At 46.1% G+C, this 20,353-nt stretch overlaps 1 protein-coding gene across 1 annotated transcript in view; it reads left to right on the forward strand.

Moving 5' to 3' along the window:
- LOC122396057 (gamma-aminobutyric acid type B receptor subunit 2) overlaps positions 1-18,373 on the forward strand; it is a 73,480-nt gene extending 55,107 nt beyond the window's left edge. Inside the window, exons 2-18 of the mRNA XM_043394161.1 lie at positions 11,090-11,227; positions 11,325-11,492; positions 12,116-12,291; positions 12,360-12,537; positions 12,759-12,992; positions 13,573-13,633; positions 13,697-13,931; positions 14,281-14,521; positions 14,619-14,741; positions 14,865-14,975; positions 15,041-15,265; positions 15,345-15,527; positions 15,617-15,716; positions 15,787-15,901; positions 15,975-16,441; positions 16,504-16,929; positions 17,080-18,373. Of these exons, the coding sequence (XP_043250096.1) occupies positions 11,090-11,227; positions 11,325-11,492; positions 12,116-12,291; positions 12,360-12,537; positions 12,759-12,992; positions 13,573-13,633; positions 13,697-13,931; positions 14,281-14,521; positions 14,619-14,741; positions 14,865-14,975; positions 15,041-15,265; positions 15,345-15,527; positions 15,617-15,716; positions 15,787-15,901; positions 15,975-16,441; positions 16,504-16,929; positions 17,080-17,660 (3,762 nt within the window). The 3' untranslated portion in view covers positions 17,661-18,373. The remainder of the gene's footprint in view (positions 1-11,089; positions 11,228-11,324; positions 11,493-12,115; positions 12,292-12,359; positions 12,538-12,758; positions 12,993-13,572; positions 13,634-13,696; positions 13,932-14,280; positions 14,522-14,618; positions 14,742-14,864; positions 14,976-15,040; positions 15,266-15,344; positions 15,528-15,616; positions 15,717-15,786; positions 15,902-15,974; positions 16,442-16,503; positions 16,930-17,079) is intronic.
- The last annotated feature ends 1,980 nt before the right edge of the window (positions 18,374-20,353 follow it).

Here is a 20,353-nt window from a genome sequence, read left to right on the forward strand (position 1 = left end):
ACACTCGACGTTCTCCCCTTGCACCTCCACAAGATGCCGGAGGTGCTCGGGACTCGCGCGATCTGGAGGAAGAGACTCCAAGCCAGCGGCGACGCACGCGCCGTCGACGACGTTTATTTGTATTCACATGTTGTGAGAAATATATACATTACAGTTTGTAAAATAGGTTAGGTCGGAAAATAAAATGCAGTGTTACAATCTTATAATAGGTGAAATTATCTCTAACAATTGCCAATTATTGCTTTCCTTTTAGAAACAACGATACAAATACTAACCGAAATTGAAATATTATTTGCTAATTTATTAGTACGACGAAGAATCTGCTGTCGGTCAGTATACATCATCGTATTCGCAGGGAAATCTTAGCAGGCCGCGAGAAGAGGCAACGCGAGTAAAACCCGCGCGAAACAAAGGTGCGGCCAGAAAGAGAACCAAAACGAGAGAAAGAGAAGACGAGTGGAACAACGAGAGCCAGAGCTCTCGAGGGAAAAACTCTCTAGTGGACACAGAGTCGAGGGCAGCTCTCGTATGGTAGCAGAAGACTCTCGGAGAATTGCCCTTTTCGAGTCGAATCGCGTCCATCTTGGGCTGCAGCCACATACTAGGAACCTCTCGACGGTACATAATCAACTTCGTACAATTAACAGTGCTTTTCGAGATACGTAACGTCCAAAACTTGTTTATCTATTCGTGGTTATCGTAACATCGAACAAATCAAACGTTATCGTAGTAATAAGCCTTCTCCACATTTTACTTACACGTAATATTAAATTTCCCTAGAAGAATCGGTCGCTTTTTTCGGGCAAAGCTAAAGTATTTTCAAGGAATTGGTTACAAGTAAAAGGTAAAGAGGCTGTTGTAAAACGACAGCGCCAATAATTCGATTAGTCTCCGCTTTGTCAACTCGTATGGAAAGCTACGCTCGAACATGATGATCATGTTTTCTTTATTAATTAAAACAAATTTTTTTTCCTTGTTAAAGCACCCTTAGCATGGAGCGCCTTATTGCGGTGCATCGTTTGTTCCCGCGTAAAGTCGGCCGGCTCGTAAACAGCTACAGCACTAATGACGCAGCTGCTGTCTCCGATTTCTTTACATTGTCACGGGAATGCATTTCAGAGGCGAGGCTGAGAAGCGTATCTTATGATTCTCGAGAAAGATTTCTTCGCCTCCCAAAACAGTGACGTACCTAATAAATTACCTCAAACGATTCTTTATACGTTTTCCAGAAATTTTTAGACAAAGACATTGATATAACGATTTCTTTTAAAAACGAAAGTAGTCTGAAATCGAAACATCTTTCTTGAAGGTACGAGAAACAGTCGACGACCTGCACGTCAAAAGCCGAGGGCGTGTCCACGCGATAGTCTCTCGCAAAGGACAGTTTCCCGAGAGTTTAACCCTTTTATCGTGCGGAGAGTTACTCTGAATGGAGAATTTTAATCTGAAGAGCGAATTTTTAAAGCAAAACGCTCCGATAAACACGAGCACTCTTAGTTTAGTTGCGATCTAAGGCACCGATGGCTTATCGTCAGGTACGCGTACCGACCGAGTCGATGCAAATTCGTCAAACAGAGAATGCGATAAAGGAATTAAATGTAGCAAGTTTAGAATCAATGATAGCGAGCAGTTAACTACAGATTCCCAATCAATTTGCTCAGTAGCGATTGAACCGTTCCACAAGTATGCTTTTCGCTTCGTGGCACAGAATGCAGCGAGACAATTATCGAGATTTAGGAATATTTAACGAAGAGTTTATCAGGGAGTATATCTTTCGTCGACCGTACGTATCTATGCATAAAGACCGGTCAGTTTTTCTCAACAAGATACAGCAAATACGATGAAAAATGGTTTTTTAACTTTTTCTGTGTTTTTTTTTTAAACGATATCGTCCCTTATTCTGGCGTACCATCCACCTAGGCTTTTTATCCCCCTTGGATCTTGAAGAATTTAGTCGAGGACCGGCCGTTTACCGAAAAGTTATGGTTCTACGGAACGAGGCGGGACGGGTGGTCGCATCTGGGCGGGGGATAATTCTACGTGCAAAAATAAGTCGAAAAAAAGTAACATTTTTTCGTTCATGGCTTTGTTTCCAAGATAATTTAATTGGAAAGTTTCTCGTATACGCGTGAAAATGAATAGAATTTGTCTGGCGCGTCTGACCATTAATCATTCTTTCTACTTCTACTGATCGCAAGCCGTACTCTATTGCACGCATATCCAATGAATATTCAAAGTCAATTTTCTCGTAAACAAGACCTCGAACGAAAAAAGATTATTCTATTTTTTCAATTTATTTTGATACGTAGAATCGTCCCCTCTCCGGTTCTACCACCCCTCTCGCCCCCTAACCGTATACGGGAATGCTTTTTAACAGCTCCGCCAACAACAGTTGGGTTTTCGGATTGTGCAAAGTAAACCCATGTAAAATAAAAGTGAAGACTTTTTCAAATATTTATACAAATATAAAGAAAGCGTTCCGTGCTAGAAATAGCTGTTGGTTATTTAGTCGGACTATATTGCCAGTTCTTGGCTCGTCTTTCTCGTCGCGCCTCCCTATTTCCTCTGGGGTCCGCATCTTTCTTATTCGTTTCGTTCGTTCTTCCTCGGTTGTCTTAGCTCCGCGTGTTCCGCGTCTCGCAACGTTGCGCCGCGTTGACGTCTCGTTACAAGTTCTCGACACATTGCGTTCGCTTCCTCCATCTTCTCATAGTAGATATTTCTCTTCGTTTCCGTGCGCTGTCAACAATTTAGGTTTTCTATTTTGTAATGAAACGCAGCTTCGACAAACGCAAAGATCAACTTTCCTGCAACAATCGAAATTGTCAACCGATAAACGCGACGTTGCGTCGTTTTAAAAAACGAAATACGTTCGCTTGGGAGCGCCAAGAGTAGAACCGGTAAAATTGCCGTGAAATAAATGAAATTCGCTTTAAAGTTAATTTAACTGGGATCGCCGGTTGATTATTTCACGCGTTGCTAAAATACCGGTTAACCAGCGTACCGCGAGGATCGCAACGTTATCGTAGCCCGCGCGTTATCAAAACACGATCTGGCTTTTAACGGTGGCTCGAGCGGTAAGCGACGTTTCAATGCACTTTTCCACTTAATAATGAGATTGCTGCATTAACCGCAAACACGACCGGTATTAGCCGTCGACTAATTTCCACGATTCCACGCTCGACGATAGGTGAAAAATTCAACGAGCGTTGTTTGTTCACCGTGGTGCACCCCGTTTCGGGCTCTGAAACGTTTCGCGAGGGGAATTTCCAAATCGAGTAAGAAACACGGAAGCAAACTTCCTTGCTCGTAGCATTTGTATACGCCATTTAACTTTTAAGGGCTGTCGAGCGTAAGTAACATTTGCTAGCGGAGGTCGCAGGGACTTGGAAATACTTGATGTAAATTATTACGCAAAGTAACCAACCGATATATCGAGTCTCGAGAGTTATTTATCGTGCACTCGACGCAACGAGAGACTAATTTTCTAGAACACTCGATCGATTCTTATTTTCCGATAGTAGACTCGTTCCCTTTGGAGCTTTCGCTCTGGGACCTTTATTGCTTCCAAATCGATCGAGATAAATATATTCGTGATTTTGCCGTGATTTTAACGGACACGCCCGAAATTTTCCATAGCTCGAACAATATCGAGAACCACCTCGAACAATTTATCAAACTTACGAACGCATACAGTATGAAACTATCGATACAACTCGAAGCTCGATCCAATCGTCTCTCGCAATCGTTAATTAGGGTTTTCTTCTGTTGCAGGTAAGAGTCTTTGAGCGCGACAGTTTGAGAATAAGAGTACATGTACCAGAGTAAGTATTGTAAATCGCAGCGTTACCCTTCGACGATCTATTACCGTATCGTTCGATATTTATCGAATCCCATCGAATCGGCCCACCATACACTTACAATTAGCCGGACCAGAATGGTTTACAGGGCACCGTAAATTGCAAGGGTCGTTACACGATCGTACACTATCTAAACGCGTACAGCCGATACGCCTGCGTACACCTGGGTGACCTTTATCCTATCGGTAGATATAATCGGAACACTGCCGGACGCCCACGCAACTTTGTTAATAATGTACGATTCTGTTTGGAGTTTCGGAACGACACAGGCCTCTAAAGGGAGTAGACGAGCCCCAGAATTTTAAATTCGGTATCGACCTTCCTTTAATCTTACTTGCTATAAAGTAAAACTAATCGAGTGAACATTTTACGCGCACTATATTACTGAAATATAGCGACTCGTAATAACGAATGCGTAAAAACTAATGGGACAGCTGTTCAGTGTTTTGATAAAGAGTGCGCTTGTACCGTACCTTCGTTATCCGTCTAATCGCGAAATAGCGGAGGGAATGAACCGGTAAGATGTAATTCCGATACCGAGCGCCGAAAGAAATAGGTAACGTCGGTTGAGGATTGCTCGAAGATTGCAGGAAAATATTGGACAGCTTGTAAACGTTGAAGCGTATTTCGAAAGCCCGGATCCGTCCTCGAGCCGGTAGTTTCGCACGTTACGAAACATCCTACGTAAATTCGTCTGTGGGTAATCGATGCATAAAGTCGTCGCGTCTGCAAACAATAGGCAGCAGAACCACTAGAAAGCGGCACGATATAGGTCGAGAAGGTGCCACGACAAGGCGGTCGTGCCCGCGCGTCTAAGACTTTGCTCTTTACCCTTCGCTTCGCTTGGCTTGGCCCCTCGGCCACGATGCTGTAAACTACCTTTTTCGATAAGAATAGACCCTCAAAATCGGAAAAGTTTAACGGGTTTGGAGGGAACGGTGCTTTGAAAACAACACCACAACGCCGCACCCCTGGTGACTGAAGGGTGAGAATGCTTTCCACGCAGAAACCCCCCCGAATAGCTGACAATCGGTACGAGCCACTTGCTGTCGTCGCCTACTCGCTGCTTCCACAACCGTAACGTCGTCGGATGTCGTCTCGTCGTCTACCACTTGCCCCCACGTCCTCGCTATACGTACCATTGTTCGACGATATCCTGAAACTAATAAATTAAATCCAAACAATTATTTGGTACTTTCGGTTTTCATCGACAATCGTGTTTAACGTTAACGAGCGAAACTCTGGACGAAATAACCGAATTTATAAAATTATAGATTAACAAATTTTATTTAACTCTGCCGCATACGTTACAGTTCCCGGCAGACTCCGGAATAATTAACTTAAAAACGGTAGATCGAACTTTTCAATTAGACGTTATGTAAAGTCGTCTTTAAATTTAATTACCGGTCTACAGCCAGACGTCGGACATCACGGTATTCGTTGGATAATAAACAAAGGCAAAGACTGCATAGTAATTTGAACTGAAATGCTTTGAAATCTTCCTTTATCGATTAGCCGAAATAAATAGAAACATGAACATTCAAACTGATCCTAGAAACGTAAATAGGTATCGTAAACCAACGACTATTATCTAACTTATAATTTTTGATAATTATTTATATAATATCATCAGAATATTTAAAAAACATCGAATCAATAAGTCGCGCGAGTTTCAAGTTTTTCAGCATTTATTCCCCGCCGACATTTTAATCGTAAAAATCGACAAAGCCCATTTTCTACGTAAATGAATTTCTTCGTTCTTTCTCTCCGCCATTTCAATTCGTTTTTCTTTCGTTCGAGCAAGTTAAGTTTTATTACGCCCCGTTCCTTTGAATCGAACAAATAATAAAATCCTTGCTTCTACTCGCTGCTCCAATTCTCCATAATCCTATAAATTCTGCGAAATCACTTAACCGTCGATTAGCTTTCCGCCGAATATTACCAAATAATATTATAATCGAACAGGACGAGGAAATTGCATCGATCGAATGAAGGTTATTCGATAAAGAAACGAATCGATGGCGAAAGATAATTAATAAGTAAGATCGATAGCATTTTGATAGGGAAATAGATTCGATATAGAGAAATAAAGAAAAGAAAAGGTGGAGATTTGCCGGATAGATTCGAGGCTTCAAATTTCATCGGTTTTCAACGTTCCATTTCGCTAATTGGCTTTCTCGGTGGATACGCGTGGGATTCTCTCGTTTTCCGGGTAGTGCGAGTTTCTTTCATCCACAGAATCAAACACACGATGTTTCCATTCCCGTCCCTTCCATTCGATCGACTCTACGGGACTCTGTTCTTCGTAACACGTATCGTGAACGCAAAACTTTTGTTTCGACCTCGCGAATGTTCGTGTCGCGTAACACCGTTCGATACGATATTTTTCGCAACTTTCCAAACAAACAAATCGTTTCAATGTTTTCAGTCGCTTTCAACGCCGTTTGAAATTTACATTGCTCGAAACATTTTATCCGCTGGTTCGGAACGTTTATACGTTCTCGTTGGAAAATGCGTTTCAACCCCGACAAATTCACTATAGGTATGGTATACCGGCGAACGAGATAGAAAGAATCGGTCGAGCAAAAGGTTTTCATAGGTACGCGCGACACACGTGTACGCGATTATGTAATAGGCGGCGATGCACTAGGCAAAGTTCTCTGTTTTGAAGATCGGCATGGAATCGAAAGAGTTTCCACGGAGCTGCCGGTGGTTCCGGACAATACATGTAAGGCATTCCAAGCATCTTGGAATATCGCGTGCCAGGCTATTTCGAGTCGAAAGCTCCCTTAACACGCGGAGAAATTATCTTCTCGTACGATCCAATAAAACTTACCGCAAACTTTGTCATTGTCGCTTGAAGCTGTTCTTGCCAACGCTGTTAGCATTTTCGTTTACTTTGAAAAGTTGACTGCCAATCCGAGAGATTCTATTTGCCGGATATCCTGAGCTATTGCACGGCTGTTGCATCCGGGTGTCGTGATTAACCCTGCGACGAGTAATAATGGTGGGTAACGAGGGATCGATTGATCCGGACGGAACGAACGTTCGATTCTGTTCCTACGCCATGAAACGCGACACAAAACAATCCCATTTAATTCCGTCGAGTGCGATGCGAAATCGTCGCAGTGCGGTAAGTACCGTGACAGGCCTCTCGTTGGTAACCGAATAGAAAAAAACAATTGTCAACCCGTTGAAATTATCCAAATTGGCATTACAGATACTTAAACAACCGTAAAAAATATCTCGGCCCGCCGCGTCGTTGTACCAGATGTTTCGTTATTTCCGATCGAACGTTTAAGAGACGAAGCAATAGCGATTGTCCTGATTATCGGATTGCTGTGGCACATCGGCATGCAACAGCGGTCTCGCTAAATTTCCCCGCTTTCCTGGCTCCGCGTATCTGCAACAATGACCAAAGGTGCATCCCTTCGATGTACATGCGCATGCATAATTATCTGGGTCACGTTCGCAAAACCCGGAGAATCGGGCACGCAGAAACTTCCTAAACGAGCATTGCTCTCCAAAGCAAAAGAGTTACCAGCAAACTTTACGAATGACACTTTGCACTCGAATTGCCGGGAACATTCGCCCCGGGAAGACATTCCGTTCCTTGCTTTCGCTGTAAACAACTCGATCGAGTAATTTTCAATAGCATAAAATAAGAAAAAAAGCACACGGTGTCTCCAACAAATAGTTTAAAGCATCGAAATTACGAAAAGACTAGACAGAAATCCATGATTGTGAATCGAATGCTCGATGTATGGGTGTTATTCCAATCGATATTATTTAAATACGTAGCCTTTATTCGGACGTACGTCCGCTTAAAAAACAATCACGAGCGCGGTAAAGTAGGACGCGTATTATATTACTTGGAACGAATGTAAATACATTTAAATCAAAACACAGAAAAGTTGCCGAGCAAATAAATCAAATTATCTTTTCAGGATGTACTTTTTGGATTCGTGGATCAGTAAAAAATGTATATACGTATAGTGTCGGACGATTTTTCTTTCTTTTTCCCGACAGCGGCCCGTAATACGATGCCAGAAACGCACGATTCCGGATCTCGATTCCTTCCACATTCCTAGAATTCTCTATGTAAGTACCTACGATATCAGGATTGTAGTCTGGAAATACTGCAGTCAGCCAGTCCGGTACAGCAACGCGAAGCTCGCGATGTTTTCAGGCCGAAAGCCAGGGTTTCCCGAATTTTAGAGGCCGTTAAAATATTGCTTCGGTTTCCAAACCGCAACGGTATCGTAAAATACACACTGCTTTTGCACGAAACTTTGCGAAGCTACGTCGCGTCGCCGCCAAAGTATTTACGATAGCACTATTAGGAAAATAGCTGAAAATACTCTAACAAATGGAAATGGCATTTATCGTATTGTTATCAGACGCCACGGTAAATCTTCGTAGGAGAAAATTATACGCGATATCCGGGACCGCGTTCCTCTTACTCCGAGACTGTACCTTTCTTCTCTCCGTAATACAATAGCCGATCGAGGGCAATCGAAACTAGAAATAAATAACGATACGACGATTTAAAGGAACGCAGATGTTGAACATCGAGTTTGAAAATAAACTGGTACTTTACCGTGGACCGACCAAGTGCAACGAGTTTTAAGGAAGTTGGCTAGTTACTTTTGCAGGCCAGGCGGCTAAAGGAGACCGCCTATATTTATAGACGAGGTTTCCGCCGAGCTGAATAATATCTTCGTACTAGATACCATAACGATCAACAGAAATAAATTAGCAATCTGTTCGATAAAGTAGCCAGCTGTTCGAATAACGTGGGACATCGGTGCCTCGTCTCGTTTCGTTTCGAGGCACCGAACTTTTAATGGAATGTTAGTATCGATAGTCGGCACAATAGAATGGATTTCGTAGGTTTGTGTGGTAGGGTAACCTTTCGGTAAAAGAAGAAGAACGAAACGGTGGACAGGTCTCGAGCTGCTGGCAAAGCTTCGGGACAGGCAATCTCGTTTTACTTATTCCTGGAAAGTCGCTATGGACTCGAGCGAAATTAATAGCTGCGATCGCGATAGAAGAAAATAATGGAACAGAGTTGGTCTTTAATCCTCTTGTTCGGTGGCGTGCGAGGCTCGAGATAACGGTGGTTGACTAAACGAGTGCAGGTTTAGCGTTACCTTAATGCTACAATTCCGAGTAGGTATCGTCAAATCGGACGATCGTATCTCAGCAAGTACAAATTTCTCACCCGTCATGGATCCTTACTCTTGCGTAAATATAGTTTTTTTATCGTCGTTCGCAACGAGAACGTTCCGCGTACCAAAGAGATTAATGCTCGTACGCGACACACGTATGACTCTGACTTGCTGGAAATTAATATTCGCGATCGTATCCTTAGAAACGAAGACCCTCCTCTGTCTTCTTGCTCGAATATTTCATTGAAATCGGTCAGGATCGTGCACCGTTTGTTGGCTACGGCTTACGGCCGCGTAGGTACGTATCAACAAGAAACAAGAACGCACCTCCTCCTGACGACGTTTTGCCCCACAAAGCCTGGCGTCGAACAATTCTGTTTCTTGTTCGTTTCGCAGTTTGTTAGCGTTTCCTGTTTTCCGAGGGTACCTCGGAAGGCCGCGGCAGCCAATATGGCCCGAAGCCAACACCTAAACAGCCAAGGCGTTGCGTTTCACGCTACCCGAGTCGCGACCGATTACCCGTCGATAGTAGGAGCACTACGGCTCCATTAAAACCCTTCCAACGAGGGGAACCCTTGAAAAGAACCGTCGACAGTGTTCTCAGAGTCCGCGCTTCCTCGATCGCGTAAACTTGATACGACGATGTCTTCGGTTTGCCGAGCACGCGTTATCGTGCGGCCGCATGTCGGCTATACGTATAACAATGCCCCTTCCCGACGAACGCCGACAAAGTAATCGCAGGCCCTTGGAGAACGGAGAAGGGCAAGTTCGCCAAGTTATGAATTAATACGTTGGTTACGGCGAAGATAATGGAATTTCGAACGAAATTGATATCGATACGAAGATCCGGTATCGGTTGCGGGGCAACCGCATATGACGTAGACGTGTAATTAATACCAGCGACTTGGGCTTAAATGCTTCGAAACGAGTTCACTGGGCCAACGTGTACGTCGATCCGCAAGGAATCGCTAATTCGCTGCGCACACCGACGCGACGCTCTCCCGGTATGCCGTTTGTGGTATCCAAATGCAATATACTAGCGCATCTGTCGCCTGCACGCCGCGTACAATCTCTCGCTTCTCTCCACCTAGCCGTGTATCGGCTACCTTGACAAACGTGCGAGCTACGTAGGTACGCGCACTTTCCGATCGAGTCACGATCGACGTTTATTTCAAGCTTTCGGGCTCGCGAGCGCAATGCTTCTCCCCGTACGTCTTATAAATTCGTAAAGATTTTATCGCGCTCCTGCCAAAAATACCAATCGTTTTACGTGCAAGATTCAAGCTTTGCGGAAATCGTTTACGCTCGTAATTATAGCACGAGACTATTTAAGGTAATGCCACGACATTTCCCGCGGTCAACGAAAATAAGATGCCCCGTGTGTTCTACATTCTGACCGTGGTACTTTTGGCGCGTTAATCTCGATCTCGCCTCGTAAAGCGTTTACAACGCACGAGTCGATGGAAAGGCGACAATGAAAGTTTCCCAATGCGGAACCTAGATATACATAGTATATCCAAATAAGGAATAGTTGTATCGTACATTTTCACGCTCCATTCTCGTTTCTAATGCCTCTGCGGTCTACGCTGCACGTTTGTTTGCGCTCTCGGCCAGCTGCTTGTCTTGGAGCATCCTCGATGGAGAAGCGGGAAGCATCGCTTTGACACACGGGATTTGTTACCGAGCTGCTCCTGACGTTTTCTGAGCGCCGTCGTAAAATATACGCGGACACGTTCATACTATGGAAATGCGGGCGCCGCGCTATGCGCTGCCGCGGAAATAAAAATAGAGAGCAACCGGCGAGAGAAAATGGGACTACGGGGGAAAAGATGCGAACCGCCGCGCCGGTTATACGTTGAAACTGAATTCAAAAATTGAATCATTTTCGTATGGGGAAAGTAGCCTCGATCCATGGAGAACCCCTTGGAAACGTTTAGTGTCGATAAACGAGCAGAGATTTAAAATATTATTCGTTTCGTTGAACCGTGGCGCAAAAACCGATAGAAAAGTAACGCGTGCAAACTGATCGCGAGCAGAAATTCCGTAATTTTGTTTCAGTGCAACGCGGCCGTCGGCGTGAAAGCGTTTTTCGACATGATGCACAGCGGACCGCACAAAGTGATGCTGTTTGGCGCAGCTTGCACGCACGTCACGGATCCCATCGCCAAAGCGTCCAAGCATTGGCGACTCACTCAGGTAAGACCCAATGTCTTTTGAAACATCATTTGCACCGGAAGTGCACGGCTCGTACGGATCGTACTCATGTCGAAACGCGTTGTTGTTTCTGTTGCAGCTCAGCTACGCGGACACGCATCCGATGTTCACGAGCAACAGCTTCCCGAATTTCTTTCGAGTGGTGCCATCCGAGAATGCGTTCAATGCCCCCCGTGTAGCGCTCTTGATACACTTCAATTGGACCAGAGTCGGTACGATTTACCAAAACGAGCCGAGGTACTCCCTAGTAAGTATTTCAAGTTTCACGGAAACCTAATAAAACGCGGCGCGAAATCAACGTAACGTCGAGTCGGTCGCCATCGGCGGAAACCTTTTAAACTTGCCGCATTATGGTTTCTACGGAGCTCCCGCGGAAACTGGTCCACGGTACGATGCTCTGCATGCAGCCGCGCACAGTTTCGCTACGTTAACGTCCAACTTGGATCGTTAATAATTGAAACGGTCGACTACCAAAAACATTAAGCGACCGTTTCATTTCCTGAACGCGCGGCATCTTACGAACCAATTCGACGGACCATTCGTCTTCTTTTCCTATTCGGAATTGTTAGGCGTGTCGTGTGATTCACCGCGATTGGTTCCTTACCAAGGGCCATATGGTAAATCGGAGCGATCCACCTTACCTCCAAGTACAATGTTTCTCTAAAGAACTTTTCTCTTGGGTGTTTCAACAACGCCTCCGGGACCCAAGATCCGTTACTACATCCTCGACGAAAGAGTTTTCGCACCCTGGACCAGTTTAACCGTTTAAACGCGCGATAAACAGACAAGACTGATGCTAAATCGATTTAATCGGGGTTTTCTCGACCGGTCTAAATCCAACGAGTCCCATCATGTGTTTTATCTTTGCAGGCTCACAATCGATTGGTCGCCGATTTGGACGACAGCAATATGGAGGTCGTGGAGACGCAGAGCTTTGCCACGGAGGTGTCCACGGCCCTCGAAAAACTGAAGGAGAAGGACGTTAGGATAATTTTGGGGAATTTCAACGAAGTCTGGGCTAGACGGATATTCTGCGAAGCGTACAAGTGCGTGCATGAAATATTTGGTAGTTTACTCGTCGTAAACGATTAGCTCGAGGCAGTTGCGTTCGCAGATTCGGTATGTTTGGACGAAAATATCAATGGGTGATCATGGGAACGTACGGGGAAGAATGGTGGCTTCGATCCGGCGGTGGTTGCGCTCCCACGGAGCTTTCCGAAGCTCTCCACGGTGCCATTCTGACGGACTTGCTCCCGCTGACGACGGAAGAACGGTACACCGTGTCCGGCATTGTAAGTAAAACTCGACCTTGGTTCGTAAAAACGAAAGAATCTGGCTGACCAGAGACAACAGGCGGAGGAGGTTGTCCGAATGAGGACGCGGCAGGAAACGTTCCAAGCGTATTGTTTAATTTTCCGGAGCTTAGGCAGGCGCGCGATCAACCCTTGGTGTTATCGCGGTCGCGACGAATCGTTGGACAATCGTTAAAGTTTCCCTTTCGAATGTTTTACAGACGCCGGATCAATATCGGGTCGAGTACGACTCGAGACGGGGCACGGAGTATTCGAGATTCCACGGATACACGTACGATGGTATATGGGCGGTCGCTCTGGCGATACAACACGTGGCGCGCAGGATAAGACACTATCGTCGCAATCAGACCATATCGGATTTCAGATACAGAGACGCGCTCTGGGAGAAGCTTTTCCTCGAGGCCCTCAGGAATACCAGTTTCGAGGGAGTGACGGTGAGGAACGAGATAACGGTTTAATTGGATCGACCAAGGACGAAACGAGTATTTAGTTTCGAGTAATCCGAATCCTTTTTCGTTGTTTCGTTGCTTTCCAAAGTGGTACGAACGAACGAACGAACAACAAACGAATCGATAATGCAGTCGCGGCGGGCGTCGATAAATCAACGATTCGCGAGCAACTTCCTGATTCGAGGGAACGCGTTAAAACAAATGAAACTTTACGCTGGAGCGCGACGATTAAAGCACCAGCACCGTCGTATGTAAATCTCCGTTTATTTTTTTGCGTATTTCGAGCCTTCGTTCTGCTTTTCCGCCTGACCGAGACACGCGAATCGAGATTCGATCGTGCGCGAAAATAAACGAGAAGTCACGGCCACGCGGGATAATTAATCGACCAATGAAATCAAATAACGCGTAAGGGACACGGGACCGTTCGTTCCTACGGTTCGTTGACGCTTTGTCGGTAATTTCGTGATTCGTGATACCCGATCGACGGAATTTCGGCGTCGAGGAGCGAATTTCTAGCAACTGTTACAAACTCGGAAATGTGAAACGAGTGTGCTTGATCTTTCAGGGGCCTGTACGTTTCTACGATAACGAACGAAAAGCGTACATTCTGTTGAAACAGTTTCAAAGTGAGTAACGCGAAGCGGCATCTTCGTAGATACACGATATTTCAACGGGCTTTGTTATTGCAGGCGGTAGCGAAGTCAAGGTGGGAGAATTCGATGGTGTGACCGGTGTATTGGACCTGACCAGAGGTCAACCTATGGTCTGGAGAGGACGGTCGCCGCCGAAAGATCGAACGCTTCATATCATCGAGCACTCGACTGTAAATATTACAATTTATGCGGTGCTGACTTCCGCGGCCAGCGTGGGTATCGTCATGGCGGCCATTTTTCTCGCCATCAATATTAAGTACAGAAATCAAAGGTAATTAATCGAGAAACGATTGTCCCAATTCAGGTTCACAGAATCGATAGCGTCGCGAGTTTCCTGTCGGTTCGTTTAAAAAAAAAGGAACGGCCACGAAACCGAGGTACACACAGATACACGTAATATACGTATTGTATATCACGAGTTGGCTTGAGAAACTATCATACTGTCGAGGGCCGTAAGATGGAAGCAAGGTGGTGGTGTACCTATTTGGGCTGTTTATGCGTTCGGAGAGAGCGCAACGATAAGAGAAAAAATCGTTGATCGCGCGCGCGCTCGTCCTTTTTACTCGTACGTCGGTATATTGTAATCTTCTCCTCACGATCGATCATCTTCAACATTTCAGATATATAAAAATGTCATCGCCGCATTTAAACAACCTCATTATCGTCGGATGCATGCTGACCTACAGCAGTGTAATTTTCCTTGGGTTAGATTCGCAGCTGTCCAGCGTAACGGCATTTCCGTATATTTGCACCGCAAGAGCATGGCTACTGATGGCTGGTTTCTCGTTGGCCTTTGGTTCCATGTTCTCCAAAACATGGCGAGTACATTCCATCTTCACCGACGTAAAGCTCAATAAAAAGGTGAGTCGTGTTTGCCGGCTATCGCGCAAGGGGGGTACCTTGGCTTACCAAATTACGATCCTAATGTACGCGTATACGTACGTCTCTCGCTGTTTAGGTCATAAAGGATTACCAGTTGTTTATGGTGGTCGGTGTATTGTTGTTTATCGATTTGGGGATTATGACGACGTGGCAGGTGGCGGATCCGTTCTACAGGGAAACCAAACAAATGGAACCCTACGTGAGTAACGATCTCCCTTAAAAGTACATTCGATCGAAGAGACGACCTGCCAGTCGAGAAGATGCGCGCGTTAAAGAATCGATTGTAAATACATATGTATCGGACAACTCTTTGTTCTTTCAGCCCCATCCTTCAAGCGAGGATATTATAATAATACCGGAAAACGAGTACTGTCAGAGTAATCGGATGACCGTCTATTTAGGGTGTATATACGCGTACAAAGGACTGTTGATGGTGCGTAGTCTGAAGAGTACGGGCAGATAGGAGGAAAGCGTGAGAGATACTTTTCCGGGTTACAGATATTCGGCGCTTTTTTGGCATGGGAAACGAGACACGTCAGTATTCCGGCGCTAAACGACAGCAAATACGTCGGAATGAGCGTGTACAACGTCGTGATTATGTGCGTCACCGGAGCAGCCATAAGCTTCGTGTTGGCCGACAAACAAGACGCCATGTTCATAATGTTGGCGGTATTCATAATATTCTGCAGCACGGGCACGCTGTGCCTGGTTTTCGTACCGAAGGTACTTTAACGCGCAAATTCTTTGCACCTAGAGATTCGCGGTACCTTAACAGAGCTTCTTTTCGATTTTTCGATGGCAGCTCATAGAACTGCGAAGAAATCCTCAAGGAGCGATAGACAAACGAATGAGAGCTACTCTGAGGCCGATGTCGAAGACGCGGAGGGACTCGAGCATGAGCGAATTGGAAGAACGTCTGAAAGAGGCTACGCTAGCGAATCAAAACTTTCGTAAGCAGCTGTTGGAGAAAGATTCGGAACTTCAGGTGAGCGAAACGAATTGGTTTCCCAGATCGTTGTTACGAACGGGTGGGGCGGGGGGCGGTGGCGAAGTAAACGACTTTTCCGATCGCAGATGTTCGTAAGGAGGCTCGACGACCAAGCTACGTCGAACACGCAAGAAGCGATGGACAGGTTGACGGTCCCGAGGCAAGACGCGACGATAAAGAAAGAGGGTAACGATCGCGCTATAGCTAGATGGTATATCGGACTATCGAGATGAATATTTTCGCCGTTGTGTCGCAGGTCTGTCCGTGAACACGGAGACAACCGATATCTCGATGTCGATGTGCAGCCTCAATTCGATGACGATTTCTCAACCGGAGGGCGATTTCGCGAACCTCGATCAACAATCGGCAAAGTGCGTAAAAATCGATCGCGCGACTACGGAAAACGAAAGTTGACAGTTTTTAAGCAGTCGGCCTGCTTCTCAGGAAGAAGACGTCCTTCTCGAAAGTTCCGGCGATCGCCATCGACGGTGAGCGGGTGCCCCTGGTGCCGCAGGTAGACGCCGTTAAAGGGGACGCCTCAAAGACGTCCGACGATAACGCGCCACCCTCGGCTTTGAAACACGCGGCAAACGAGCCGACGCGTAGAAGAAGCCGCTCCGGGAAAGAGAGCGAACCTCTTATCGAGAGGAGCCCGGAACCGCGTCCGGACGGCAAAACCAACGTCGAATTCGTGCCGGAAATCGTCGAGGAGGGCGACGCCGTTATTCTCGAAGAGACTGAAATCCCCAGGCACGGGAAACCGGTTAGATGCAGGGACGATCGCAGGTCTAGGCTTCCGACGCCGCTACCCGCGAAGAACGTCTCTTTCGGCGAACTACACGAGCAAAACTACCTCGAGCAAGCCATACTCCCACCTCCGTCGCAATTCGTAGCGAAGCATCGACATTCCGGTGAGTACGCGGCCAATATATTTCGCGCTTACGCTACTCGTAAACTTGGTTCCGTGGCGCAGGTTCGACGATCGCGTCCTCCCATCAATCGCTCAAGAGGAGATCGTCCGTGAAAAACAACGGAATGGCCCATTCTCATCACGAGCTGTTCCAAACACGCCGTACGAGCGTCCCGGTCAACTCCATCAGCTACATCTCGACCGAGAACGTGTCCAAGTCCGAGAGGACGGAGGTCTCTATGGGCTCGTTGGACAAATCGTACGTGATCGGCGAGTGCGGGCACAGACGAGCGGTGATGCCCGGCGCCGGTACCGGTACCGGTTACCGCTGCGAGAAGCACGGCGGCCGCGGTGGACACTCTCGCGCGACCTACAACGGCTCCGCCGAGACGCCGCCCGCGCCACGGAGGCAACGAAAGCACTACGACTCGCAGAACGCGAGTTCTCCGAGCGTGCCGGCGGTCGTCAGCGCGAGCTACTCCGACACGGGTGAGCACGAGCATCGCCTAGTAATCCACCACCACCACCAACCAGGCACGTCCAACGATAAATCTCGTCAGAGCAGGCTGGACGTGCCTGGCTGCTGGCTGCTAATATTTACCAAGGTAAGCTGATCGTCTTCGATCTCTGCGCTTTCAGAGAAATGCGACGAGTCGGTCTCGACGATCATTCAACGGTCCGTGTCCGAGAGATCGCGGGAGACGTGTCCGCGTCTTCGAAGCGAGCACAACGCAGCGACCGAGTGTCCCCATCGTGCCGCCCGGAGGATACGAGAATGCAGGCACACCGAGCCGAAGCTTCGGCAACAGGCTCGACTGGAGTACGTGCAGAGTACGCCGAACGTGGCCACCATTCACAATAATAAATTCGCGAGCGCGAATCCGCGCGGCGGAGGCGTTGGCGGTGGCGGTGGCGTCGGAGGCGTCGAGGAACGCGGAGGGCCGGGCGAACGCGGTGCCGGCGTAGCCGGAACCAGAAGTGGTGCCAGAGTAGCTGGATCCGTGACCAGCAGCTCGGACGTTGTCGGTGGTTCGGCGATCAACGTCTCCAAGATGTACAGTGCTGTGTCTGACGGCGAGCTGCTGGATGTAACGATTCTTCCCATCTTTCAGAAGCTGCTCACCGAGAGACACAAGAGCACGTCGAGAGGCGGTTACGGTGCCAGCGTGGCCAGCTGTCCGAATATATCCATCAAATGCGACATCGTCGAGTATCTTTAACGATCTTCCAACAATTAGTTTCGAATTTCGCGCGGTATCGGTATTACGGGCCGTAGTATCATCGATCGCGGAAAAGATCTATCGCCCGTCCGATACGGAGCCATCGTTTTCTTATTCTCGACCCGTGGTGTTATCGTTTGGTAAATCTTGCTTGGTTCGTAAACCGTGTCTCGACCGTTTCTTCTAACTCTATCGCAACCGCGTGTTCGTAATCGCGGCGGTATTCACTAATCGGCATATTAATTGTGGTATTGGGGAACGGGACGAGAGAAAAAAAATATTCCAATTACCCTCGATATTGCGTCGATTCGATCGCACGGACCGTTGCCGGCGAACACCGATAGTCTCGCGTTCGTACAACGCGTTACGTAATCACGTACCATCGACCGTCGGCGTCGTCATCCGACACCATAGGTACATACGTACCATTATACATCTACGTCCAAGTACGAGCGCGATGCTTTTCCACGTATGTACCTCGAAATACTCTCGCTAGATCTCGAATAAACAGTTTTTGATATAAGCGAACTTTTAACCTAATACATGCTCGAAAGGAAAGGCAAATGCCTGGACGCGGATGCCGGCCTTCGTAAAACGTTCGACAAATTTCTATTCCTCGTCGATACTGTACGACGCGACGGAGCGAATGCTTGCAAGATCAAACAAATACTTTTCTTTCTACGCGCAATCTTTCTTTCGCGTTTCGTTTTTATCTTATTTATTCTAGCTAACGTTTTCGAGAACGAGACGTACGTATCGTTAGGGAACGGGAAATCACCGATCCTGTACAAATTCGACGAAGAAAATAGCCTGTAACGAGACGAGCGCTGACAAACATTACCGTATGCGTCTTACCTAACTTTATTTCTGTAAACGTAATCGTTTTAAATAATTTTATAGACTCAAAGGATACGATTTACGTTAAGCTTCGTCTCGTCTGAATAAAAATAATGTCGCATTAAAGATCGAAACAGACTCCTCTCGGTATCGTCGGTGAAACAAATATAGCGATCTTGTAAAAATTCAAAGGTGCCGAGACAATAGCGCTCTCTAAATAAGTGTGATACGAATCGCAGAGACGGTCCGAAAGAATCTTTTTCGAACGTAAAAATGTTCAAGAGCTGCTGCCGCCGCAGTGCAGTAGAAAACTTAATTAGCAGTTTCTATCTAACTATCGAGAATCGCTAGATTTATTTCGTCTGCTATACCATATAGACGCAACTACTAATTCTACAGAACGGCTCAAAACACGCGCGTTTATGGAAAAGGTTCGAGTATAAGATACGCGAAACGGTTTCTGTTTTCAAGATAATCCTTTTCTTCGAACCGTAACTGTCACTTTTTCACGACAAATGGCCGGCGTCTGTTCGTCGACAAAGTATGTTTCAGTCTAAAAAGTTTACGGACGAATTCTGGATGTGATGTGCATGCCTAGTAAGCGAAATCGATAAAACGTTGTATTTTTTCGTTCGTATGTTTTTCTGTTCGTTCTTTCCGAGGAAAAATCGAGAAGCCTACGATAAATAGAGTCGGAGAAGAGAGGCGTCCGGATGTTCGGAAAAGCGTAACTATCCGAGAGCCTAATGCTCGTTACACAGGACCTCTGTTGCGTGGTTACGCGAGTCTTGTACATAACTCTCGAAATAAATGTCATGTTTACAGGTAAAAATAGGCATTTATTATGTAAAACGAATTACACCCGCTTTTTACGTTTCCGTACGGACAAAATCCATTGTTCACGGCACTCGTGTACTCCTTTCGTTTTGTAACTCCGAAGCAATACTTGTCTTTGTACCGTGTTCTATATTGTTATGCGTTACGGATATCCGATCGTTTGCGAAGCTCGTGACACGATGCACGAAAAACTTGAAACAAACGTTGACAAATTTCTATAATTTCGAATAAGTAAGAATCGATGCTAACAGGTCAATTATATTCAATTTTATCAATAAAGTTGATGCACTCGTTTTATCACCTTCGACTCCTTGAACAAAAAGAGTTTTTATTTTTTTTTTTACGATACGCGTCAATGAACTTCTTCGAAGGTCTTCGATGCTCTATCCAAATTGCTTGTTACCGACCAGACCAACCCAAAGCGCATCAAGCATTGATCTCGATTGGTTTACTCACTTTTCAAGACAATAAAAGATTCATAATTATCAGGTCTTAAAAATGAAAAGTAAAAGGCAAAATACCACAGCCCTGATAGCCCCCCTCCGACCAGTGTTTGAGTTTCGCGCTACGACGAGAAAAATGTCTCTCGCTGTACCACGGTCCAAGTAAAAATGTATAATAATCTAGGGAAGATTGTTGCGTTTACGTATAACCGTTGGAAATTAACAGATAAAAAATTTCTAACAAATGATACCGCACGATACTGTTTACTCTCAACGCGTCTCAAATCGTACGTTGCCCGATACTCGAATAGAGATATTCTTAATCGTACGTTGCCTGTACATTGCAAAGCGGTAGGGGAAAATGTCTGTTCGGTCTCGCCAATAGCAACGCAAAGTCGAAGGGAATCTACGATCACTAGTGGCAGCGTCCAATAGCGTACAATGTCGTTAACGGATCTAACCTTGGCAATGCCAAGTATCGCAGCTTTTTCTAAAAGTACAATATATCATCGAGACGATACAGTCGCAATCAATGAGTTGACAAATAATTATGATCCATCATCGGTATTACATAAT

This window comes from Colletes gigas, unplaced genomic scaffold (genome assembly GCF_013123115.1).
Source record: "Colletes gigas isolate AHSC1104 unplaced genomic scaffold, ASM1312311v1 Colletes_gigas_Sc00007, whole genome shotgun sequence".
NCBI lineage: Eukaryota > Metazoa > Arthropoda > Insecta > Hymenoptera > Colletidae > Colletes > Colletes gigas.